Source organism: Sinocyclocheilus grahami, unplaced genomic scaffold (assembly GCF_001515645.1).
Source record: "Sinocyclocheilus grahami isolate Dianchi unplaced genomic scaffold, SAMN03320097.WGS_v1.1 scaffold1612.1, whole genome shotgun sequence".
Classification (NCBI taxonomy): domain Eukaryota; kingdom Metazoa; phylum Chordata; class Actinopteri; order Cypriniformes; family Cyprinidae; genus Sinocyclocheilus; species Sinocyclocheilus grahami.
Window position 1 is genome coordinate 137,131 of NW_015506791.1, and position 11,298 is coordinate 148,428.

Sequence of the window (11,298 nt, forward strand, 5' to 3'; positions counted from 1 at the left end):
GTTTGACCTCTAGTGTGACCTCTGCAATAACCAGCAGCACACAGACATCAGAATGTGGTACGAGTTTAACAAACACACTCCTGGAAACATGAAGGATGGGTTTTGTTTTGTGTCTAATTGTTGTTGTTCAGTGTGTTCAGTGTCTGTGGTGTTTGTGCTGGTCTGGTGTCTTCAGCTGATGGTTCTGTTGGGTCTGTTAGGAGGTTTTCACATCTACATGAGACACACGTCAGGTGAGAGACGTTTATCATCATCATTATGGATTTGACATGCAGATATTAAGAGTGTGATGATGATGATGATGATGTGATGCTTTTAGGAAAGAAGCAGGAAGATCAGAAAGTGAGGATGAGAAGATTTAGAGACGGACCTGAACACACAGCAGAAGATTCATGAGAGCAGCAGATCTTCTGAATTTTTTCTATGATTTTTAACATGTTTAGCCACACTTTTGCGTTTTTTATTCATAAGACCTTAGTCTTAGTTATTATAGAATATGGATAAACAATACTGTAAATGGAATTCATGTTGAAATTGAAATTAACTTTGGTATCAAGTTAAATAAAAAAATATATATTTTAAACGGAACTGTATTTCCTGTCAAAAGTCACAATATCACTGTTAAAATTTAAACAGACATTTAAAAAACAAACGTATAAAAACTAAATCCAGACAGAAATCTTTATTTCTTATTTTTTTATAAATAAATAAGTGCAGCTATTACTGAAGAACACAGACACCTCATATTTAATAGTAGACCTATCTGGAATGTTTAGTATTATATTTATCTTCGTAATATATTTGGCCAAATCTTGATAAACAAACTATTGCTTCAGAAATGTGAATATAGATAGCGTTAAAGTTATTAAGTAAGGTTTTCACTGGGTTTCACTGATTTTACAGTGCATTGCCACTGAGACTCAGGTGTGAATCTAAACGTTCAGAGAGTAGCTCTTGCACTCTTTACAATATTTTTTTGTGACCGAGAAGTGATTCTTCTTGTTATATCTTTCTGCTAGTTTCAGTCTTTTTTTGTGTGTATTTAAGTAGGAGCTGTTGACCCACATTGGCCATCTCTGAAAAACTTCCTCTTTCTTCTTTCTTTGTTAAAGTCGTGTAATTTCCTGATGTGTCAGTAGAGCTGCTGTCTGTCAGTGAGACTCGATCTGACTCTCTTCTGCTGGGATTGGACTCTTCTGGAAACTGGACTTTAGTGAAATTATGCTCATCTTTGGACTGCTGCTGCTGCTGCAAACTGCTGCATGTGAGTCACTTTCACATCAAACTCATCTTATGATTCTGATCAATCACTGATGAATCTCTGATGAATGTAATAGTACATTGAGAGTCTGTAGTGATCTAGCATTAGAGTTTTCTGATCTTGACTGTGTGTGTTAGTGGATTATTATAACATGTCAGTGTTTACATCATAGTAAAACAGAGACTGTTTAAGACCCATAAGTCTGTATGTAGTCTTTTTAGATCAATTTCAGCGGATAGATGTACATGTGCATTTGAGTCCGCACTTCTCATAGATGCTGCATCCCAATTCACCTTCTTATACTACATCATAAAAGTACGTGCACATTTTGTGAAGCAGTACCTACAACATTTTGAGTATGTAGTAGAATAGTAGACGATGTTTGGGACAAGCTACTTTATCATGAATGAGTCTTTAACAGACACTCTGTCACTTTACATGCGTCCTGTCACTGTTTAAACCATACACACACCGTGAACACACACCCAGAGCAGTGGGCAGCCATTTGCTGCAGCGCCCGGGAACAGTTGGGGGTTTGGTGTCTTGTTCAAGGGTCTCACCTCAGTCTTGGTCAAATACAATGCAAAATCAGGTTGTTCTTGAAGTGAACTTGTGTCTGTATTCACTGCTTTTGGACTGTCACCTTGAACTTGAATATGATTTATGCATTCGGGCTGCAAAACTTGAGAGATGTCAGAGGTGTGGCACTTTTTGTGCAACTGTAAAGAACAGGTAAAAACCTGCATATTAGGGTATAGGATACATTGCGGCCTATTTTTACGGACTTTTCGTAGAGTGCATTTAAATTTAAATGTCGATTTTGGAGTGAAATATATTTGGAAGTTATAACAAAATAATTGCTGATTTTTTAAATTTTGTTTTTATTTATATTTTACATTGTTTTTATGGTATATAAAATTTTATCTAAGCAGTGATTTTTTTCTCATATTTTTGTAATGGTTTGTAAAGTTCTGAATGGCCAGTAACTTAAAGTGCCCCTATTATGGATTTTTGAAAATTAGGCTACCTTTCATGCAGTGTGTAACACAGCTCTAAGTGAATGAAAACATCTTGCAAAGAAAACTGAAAGTACACCGTGTATAAAGTTATTGTCTCTCAAAAGAAAGAGTCGACTCTGAATAATTGAAGCGAGTCGTTTTTAAAAGATTCCCAAACCGTTTCATGTTGACATCAACATGAAACATTAGCATTTTGCCCACCCACTTGTTGGTCTTTTCGCGTTGGTCTGAATGAAAATGCAAATTCATTCTTTGCCACTAGGTTGTGTAGCTAAATGGGCTAGTAATTGAATAGTGTTTGTTTGTGTTTTTTCCTTCAGGCCCGGATCGGTTCTGCAGTTTTAATCAGTCTGATCCCTGTTACGCAGCTCTGGGAGACAAACTCAATCTGCTGATGGTGCTGGACGCACAAGATCAAGAGCTGCATTTGTATAAGGAGTTACTCGATAGCAGAGAACTGGAAGTTTTTAGAATAAAGAACAATAAAGAGAAAAAACATGAATCCATCAGAAACAGATCTGAGTTCATCTTTGAAAATGGGACTCTGATAATAAACCGCGTGATCAGAGCAGATTCAGGGAATTACCGATTAGAACTCTATCACTCAGATGGCTCAAGAACTTTTAAAAAATATCTTCCCGTTAATATTGAAGGTACAGAAACTCTTTCATCAGACTCATTCAATCTCATGTTCTCCAAAGATCTCACTCTCATGCAATTACATCTCTGTGTCATGTGACTGTCATGTGTCCCTCCCTCCAGCTCCTATTGGCTCATTGGAAGTTTCAACCAGCTGCTCCTCCAATCAGAGGTCAGTGTCCTGCTTATCTGAGGGCGATCAGATCATCTACAGCTGGATTCTAAACGGAAAAATAATAAAGCAAGGGCCAATGTTTGGAAACAGTAGCATCAATCTGGATGAGGGAACTGATGGAGACATCAGCTGCAGCGTGAAGAACCACGTCAGTCACGCACAGAAGACCATGAGACTCAAACCCTGTCCTGGTGAGATCAGTTCTGTGAATCAGATGTCAACATCATATGTCTCCCAAAATATCTAATGTCATGATTAAAACAGTTGTGCTGAAGAGTTGTAATACAATGTCTCTTTTCAGCTATTGAACATATTTATTATCATTTCTATTGTTATGTGGCATGCAATTATTTTTAAGTAAACATACAGCTTTGAAGAAGTTCTGTCGCCCACTTTACAGTTCCACATCACTTCAAATTATTTCAGTTATTTCAGAGTCCTCACAAAAGCAATTGAACCAAAACCCACAAAGGGACTGAACAAGCATAACAATATGACTAATAGGATAGAAATGTTTTTCCTACTAAGTTACCTTCATTATCATCTACAGAAAGCACTCTTTTTTTATTCTGTTTTCTCACACACACATACTGTACTGACGAACTCTCATGGAGTTGACGTTCTTGAAAAATAGTTCACAACCAAAAAAACTACAAGACGTTTCTCACTAGCGAGGTAATAACAGGGCTGTTCTTGAAGCAGATAAACTTACAGTTTCACGATTAGTAGAGAAGCTGCTGCCAGACACTGTTGAGAGACACACAGATGCAGGTAATTCACACACACACACACACACACACACACACACTCTCTCTCTCTCTCTCTCTCTCTTTCTCTCTCTCTGATAACTGCATTTGTCTTCATATACTCGCCCTAAAATGACATTTTGGAATTAGCAATGAAGCCTTGGGATGCAAAGCATAAGAAATTAGTTCTACACGCAAGAGAGCTATGGGAACAAAAACCTGACAAATGTCTTGAAATAAAACATCTGAATAATTTCTTGTGGTGTGGTAAATGTGGTGTATGTGGAATAAATGTAGTGCAGTCCTTTGAATTATTGAAAAAAATGTTTTTAAAATTTAGTGGCCCATTGTCAGTTATTCCTTACTTTATATATGTTCAGAATTAAAAATTATTATGTAATATATATTGATACTTCATGGAAATAGCATTTAATTGACAGTCAAAAATATTGCTAATGTTGCAAATTAGTATTACTGTTTGAAATATCAGTTACCTTTTAACTGTTATCATCAGTAATAAAGCATCCACGGCTGAATCGCTGCCGTGCTGATATAGAGTGATGTTGCATGACTACGAGTGTGATATTGCGTTTGTATAAAAGTTTGACAGTACAAATGTGTAAATAAATAAGAAACAATCATTCTGTTACAGATTGACTGAGACTGAGTAGTGAATTGTGGGAGAAAGATTCTTTAGGTCAATTAATAAATTCGTGATTTTATTCGTAAATAATTTTGCCATGTCCGTATCTGCTGATGAAAGCGACATCTTTGTCGTAGCATGCTTTTTCAACTAATAATGGGATTTCACATGACAGGCATTAGTGTTGGTCAATGCATTGATCTGAAGTGAAGCGTCAGTGTTTGCCCGGTTGTTTATCAGTTGAGCCTCGTAAGATGATAAAGTTAAAATTAAGTATAAAATAATTTCCATGTTTACAACCTTGTTTCGTTCCTTAATGAATCAGCGTTTTTGAGTGAATGGATACTAACTCACTCATAGGGCGTTTTTGCTTTGGATCCATCTGTTATAGCTTCCGTTTCACGAGAAACAAATGGCGTATTTGAAGATGCCTTTCAAATTGGGAAAGTCTTTGTTGCGCCGCGGTGACACAATCGGTCTTCAAATGCGAAGGATGCAGCCGTGAATTGGAACGCAGCTAATTGTAGTGGGACGCGTGCCTTTTGTCGTTTATTTATATTAAGTATTAGTTACTGAACAATGATATGTAATGCACAATAATATTCATTATACAAGAGGTTATGTTAAATAAAAAAAAAATTGGCCAACTGTGATGAAAACTTTTACATAATTTAAAAATGGAAATAGAGTAATGGAAATAATGAAATGGTTTAGAGTTCATGTTAATTTTACGGAATGTGTATTTCACTCTGTGTGTGTGTGTGTGTGTGTGTGTGTGTGTGTGTTTTGTTCTTCAGGTCCAGATCGGTTCTGCAGGTTTGATCAACCAGATCCCTGTTACACAGCTCTGAGAGACAAACTCAATCTGATGATGGTGCTGGACACTAGTGAATATGACCTGAAGATCGTAAAGAGAATAAACAACAACACAGCAGATGATCCAGTTTGTAGAGTAAAGAATGGCAGGATGAGGATGAGGGAATGTGATCTTTATAACAGAACTGAAGTGACCATCATTAATGGGACTCTGATAATAAACCGTGTGATCAGCGCAGATTCAGGGAATTACAGATTAACACTCGAGAGCTCAGACGGCACAGAAACATCTAGAGATCTTCAAGTGATTGTTGAAGGTACAGAAGCTCTCTCATCAGACTCATTACAATCTCATGTTCTCCAAAGATCTCACTCTCATGCAGATGAATCAGTTGAATCTCTGTGAGGGTTTTTATTCCTGTAGCACACAGTAAACACACTACAGACTCCAGTAATAGTACGAGTCGTGTGGAAGAACAAGATTCTCCTGTGTTTGTCATGTGACTGTGATGTGTCCCTCCCTCCAGCTCCTATTGGCTCAGTGGAAGTGTCAATCATCTGCTCCTCCAGTGGGGTGATGAGGGTGTCCTGCTCCTCTGAGGGGGATCAGCTCCTCTACAGCTGGACTCTGAATGGAGGTCCACTGATGGATGGAAACAGCAGCATTGATCTGGATGAGGGAACTGATGGAGACATCAGCTGCAGCGTGAAGAACCACGTCAGTCACGCACAGAAGACCACTAGAGTCCAACCCTGTGCTGGTGAGATCAGTTCTGTTCATCTACAGATATCAACTACACACAGACTGACTGATTGATTGATTGATTGATTGATTGATTGATTGACTGCTGTGTTTGTGTTGTTCAGCGTCTGTGGTGTTTGTGCTGGTCTGGTGTCTTCAGCTGATGGTTCTGTTGGGTCTGTTAGGAGGTTTTCACATCTACATGAGACACACGTCAGGTGAGAGACGTTTATCATCATCATTATGGATTTGACATGCACATATTAAGAGTGTGATGATGATGATGTGATGCTTTTAGGAAAGAAGCAGGAAGATCAGAAAGTGAGGATGAGAAGATTTAGAGACGGACCTGAACACACAGCAGCAGATTCATGAGAGCAGCAGATGTTCTGTATTTTATATGATTTTTAACGTGTTTAGACACAGATGCCTATTTTTTTATTCATTTGTATGTGGAGTCAGTTTTGAATTAAAAAATAACTTTGGTATCTTTGGCATGGTAAGTTAAATTAAAATAAAATGCTTTGCAATTAAACTGTATTTCCAGTCAAGAATTGAGTTAATTCGGTTGTAGAATGCAGTTTTAACTCCTGTGAATTACTGTGTGGATACTGAACAGGATTGAACACTAAAAGGTGCCAAAGTCACGTGATTTCAGTCAATGAGTCTTAATTATGTCATAACTGTTTCAAGATTTCAGTGATTCACTGCTAGTGGGCGAGTTCAATGAACCCAACCAGCATCTATCAAGTATAGCCAGCTGCAGCCTGCAGAACGGGGCGGGGCTACATGCGTCACCCCGCCCACAAATGGTTTCATTGGCTAATGACAAGTAATGACGTCGACGCTTCTGTAAACAGGAAATGCGGTTGAGTGCATAGTTTAAGCTATACGATTCATACATGATATTAATATATCTAAAAATATTACACAATAATACTTTACATCTCCTTATATAATGTCAATGGTGTGACTGTGGAGAGGGTGAGCAGCACCAAGTTCCTGGCTCATTAATGACATAATGAACGTTTTATCAAATTAGACAAAACACATAGCTCATCTACTCACCAGTGCAGCGATGAAGTAGAAATGAAAAACTGTGTTGGTGTCATTACTTTGTCATTAACCAATGATATGAATTGTGGGTGCAGCCCCGCCCCATTCTCGCATCTATGGATGTACTCACACTAGTCGTTTTGAACCGTGCCCGAGCGCGTTTGACCCCCAAAGCCCGGTTCGTTTGACTAGTGTGATCGCTCCGTGCAGCGCCCGGGCGGTTAGTTTAGCTGGCCCTGGCCTGGTTGGAAGAGGTGGGCCAGGGCACAGTTTGGTTGGGCTTGGGCGTGGGCGTGGTACGCATGTAGTGTGAGCGCTAACCGCGCCGGAGCACGGAACAGATACTATTTTGTGTGCGCTACTGTCATCATTACGACCGCAAACATATTCTATTACTACTACTACAGTAAACTTTTCAACTAATTTAATTAAATCAAGTATGTTTAGGTTTATAACTGGTCTGGTTCTCACATTATTGATGAACAGGAATTGTAGTTTGCGAGTACAGCAGCAAATTATTTAATTAACGTCAGCTACCTCCTTAATAATCCTCTGATACAGACAAGCAAAAATCGCTGCACGGCATAATTTATAAATTTATCACGCAGAATATTAGCAAAAGTGGTTTTCTCCGTTATCTCGTATATGACGTGAGCGTGCTCCGGCCCGGTGTTGTGCCGAAATCTGTACCCCTGCCAGATTATGCATCCCCTCGTTGAAGATCCGATTGCTGAAACCCAGTCAAATTTCTCTTGAACTGCAGGAGACTGAGGTCAGACATGAAGCTGAGGCTGAAACAGGCTGCTGTTACTATGGAAACAGACTGACAGCTCTGTGCTGATGGAGACCTCGTGTGATGAGCTTGAGTAATGACAGATCTCAGTCTCATCATTTCAGTACAAACTCAGCTTCTTTATCAGGAGAAAATGTTCTTACAAACTGCAGTAATCAGTGAGAGCTTGTTAATACACTTTCAAACCACACATGCACACTGACATTATAAATATCCTCATGACAACTGCTTTATTTAGCTGTTTTTCTTGTATGTTTGACTCACAGCGTAGGTCACTTTGTCCCTCATATTTGTGTTTATGTGGTTTAATGTGAGGAATATTCAAAAAACTTCAGATATCATAGATAAACTTCTGATGGTCAGTTTTTCAGTGTTGTTAACAGGGAACATCGTCCATTATGGTTTTGTGTCAGACCTCGTGGTTTCAGACTTGTGTAAAAGTTGACAGAAGACGTGCAAATTGTGACAGATTTTATCTTTAGATTTAGGTTTAGGCTGTTACAAAAGCAACCAAAGGGTGACAAAAACAGCTTATTACTAAATAAGGTCTTTATGAAAATGTAAAACTGTAGAAAAGGTCAGGAAGGTCCCCACCAATAGAAAACCACATATGTGTGTTAGTTATTTTTGTGTTCTTGTACAAGACCTTCAACCTCAACCTGAGAATGATCTGAACTTCCCTTTCTCACAGAAACAGTGCTCTGGTCTTATAAATACTCTGTCAGCACAGATGAGTGTCAGACGGGCTCTTCTGAAAATATGTGTTGCAATATTTAAATAGTACAGTAAGAAAGGTTTGCAAGCGTATTTGTTCTTCTTAACCGTGTATATTAATGGAGCACACTTAAAATTTAACATTTTGTCACAGCTTCTGAAATTTCTGCATTTCCCAATTTTGTGAATAATTTCTGTCGTATTAACTAAATCAGGTCAAGAGATTAAATATTGTAATTAAAGGTTATTTATGCAGTTTTTATGTAAAGAGTTATATTTATATGTTCAGTTAAAGGGTAAAGACTGTGGTCTGGTTGCGGATGCCTACATGATGTTATATATAGTGCATGTTGATTCACTCAGCACACAATATTTACCATAATGCAAACACAATTAACCTCCTGCTGATTGCATTTGCATGCAAAGATTAAAGATTAACTGATTTAAGCATGCAAATATTAAAGAGTGCGAATATGATGATGCTTTTAGGAAAGAAACAGGACGATCAGAAAGCGAAAATTAGAGATTTAGAGAAGGACATGATTCATGAGAGCAGCAGTAGATCCTCGCATCTATGATAAATGATTTAGCAGATTTGTTTTATGAATCCGTTTATTGCTAATTTTATTCATTTGTCTTATGCTTTGAATGAACCAGCAATATTTTTATATCATTACATAAAACCCCTTCTGTTTATCCATAATCAAACTCCTTTATTTCTCTGAATCAGATCTGTCAGATTTCTGCTTCTGCTCTTTTACTTTATTCTGTTGGTTTTGGTTGACTTCATTTACAGCGTCTGTTTTATGTATTTAAGTAGGAGCTGTTGACCCACATTGGCCATCTCTGAAAAACTTCCTCTTTCTTCTTTCTATGTAACAGTCTTGTAATCTCCTGATGTGTCAGTAGAGCTGCTGTCTGTCAGTGAGACTCGATCTGACTCTCTTCTGCTGGACTTTAGAGAAATGATGCTCATCTTTGGACTGATGCTGCTGCTGCTGCAAACTGCTGCATGTGAGTCACTTTCACATCAAACTCTTATGATGCTGATCAGTCTCTCACATAAAAACACTGAGCTGTACCTCACTAGTTAGAAATGCTTATAAATCAGTCAAATTGTGTTTCGATAAAAATCTAGTGTTTTGCACTGCTTTCTGTGAGGGTTGTGTTCAGGACAGGGCTATTCAATTAGCTTCATTTGAGGGCCGGATTATCGAATTGAAAATTTGAAGGGGGCCAAGGGGGTGGGGGCCGTCCCGATCTCTTTTTGGAGGGCCTATAAAATTAGAAATTAAATTTAAATGCATATTCAGCAGTAAAAATAAAAACATTGAATCTAAGTAAACTTAAACAATCTTAACATAAACTATAAATTGTATGCATAAACTATATTGATTAATCTTAATTTAAGCTACAAAAGTTAATCAGCTGTGTTCTGGCAGCGGCTCACCGAAAGTGAGCCAGCTATGGCCCAGTAATGGTTGCCAGATTTAGCTAGGCTTTGGATGTGCAGATCTGGCCCGATTTGCACTGAGACACGGCACATTTAGCCACATTCGGCCTGATTACGGACCATAAGTGCTTGTCTGATTCTGGCTGAGATATGGGCATGCAGACCCGGACCAGTTTAGGTTGAGTGCTGGGCCTGGGTCTCCGTTTACAATGTGGTAAATAGTATGTAGCAGTGACACTTAAACTTAAACATTATATCTTTTACCTGCCAATGTTATGTTATTTGTTAGTGTATTTTTTATTTTAATTCCTATAAATATATTTTTTTCCTTTTATCCCACATTCTCTTTTTTCTTTAGCTACATTTGGAAATTAATGATTTCATTCATATAATGAAACAAGCTTAAAGTGGTTAAGGGAACTTTAACATTATTTTTGCCATATGAGTTTCAAGACATGCGCACCAGCTTCGACATCTAATGACAAAACTAGACAGGCTTTTTGTGCTGCTAATTGCCAGAAGACCAGAAGAACTTAATACACTGGTGAGTAAACATTTGATAATCTAACACAGGGTTCCTCAAATCTTGCCCTGGAGGGCCAATGCGCTGCAGAGTTTAGCTCCAACCCTGATCAAACTCACCTACCTGTGATTTTCTAATGATCCTGAAGACATTGATTAGCATGCTCAGGTGTGTTTGATTAATGTTAGAGCTAAACTCTGCAGGAAAGTGGATCTCGTGGGCCAGATTTGAGGATCCCTGATCTAACACAGTGGTTCCCAACCCTGGTCCTGGAGGCACGCCAACACTGCACGTTTTGAATGTCTGCTTAATAAAACACACCTGATTCAGGTCATCCGCTCATTAGTAGAGACTTCAAGACCTGAAATTGGTGTGGCAGAGAAAAGAGATATGCAAAATGTGTAGTGTTGGGGTGCCTCCAGGACCAGGGTTGGGAACCACTGATCTAACATATAATATTGTGAGTTTGCTGACATAGTGCTAGAGCAGGAGTGGCGAAATCCGGTCCTGGAGAGCTGCAGTCCTGCATAGTTCAGCTCCAACCCTAATAAAAACTCACCTGACTGAAGCTTCCTAGTAACCCTTCAGGCCTTGATTAGCTTGTTCAGGTGTGTTTGATTAGGGTTGAAGCAAAATTCTGCAGGGCTGCAGCTCTCCAGGAATTGAGTTTGACACCACTGGTCTATAGTATTGCGGCTGATCTCTTTTTTTTTTTTTT

At 38.5% G+C, this 11,298-nt stretch overlaps 1 protein-coding gene and 1 long non-coding RNA gene across 4 annotated transcripts in view; both read left to right on the top strand.

The window, feature by feature from the left end:
• Window positions 1-385, top strand: LOC107571554 (uncharacterized). 2 transcript variants are annotated; one of them, XR_001607199.1, is made up of 3 exons: window positions 1-57; window positions 141-233; window positions 320-385. It is a non-coding gene; the product is annotated as an uncharacterized lncRNA (long non-coding RNA). The 2 variants fall into 2 exon arrangements; XR_001607198.1 differs by having other exon boundaries at window positions 7-57; window positions 132-233.
• Window positions 1-11,298, top strand: part of LOC107571552 (uncharacterized) — a 62,244-nt gene that overhangs the window by 5,227 nt on the left and 45,719 nt on the right. For both annotated transcript variants that reach the window (XM_016257873.1, XM_016257874.1), the window contains exons 2-3: window positions 5,281-5,616; window positions 5,827-6,060. In XM_016257873.1, the coding sequence (XP_016113359.1) occupies window positions 5,281-5,616; window positions 5,827-6,060 (570 nt within the window). The remainder of the gene's footprint in view (window positions 1-5,280; window positions 5,617-5,826; window positions 6,061-11,298) is intronic.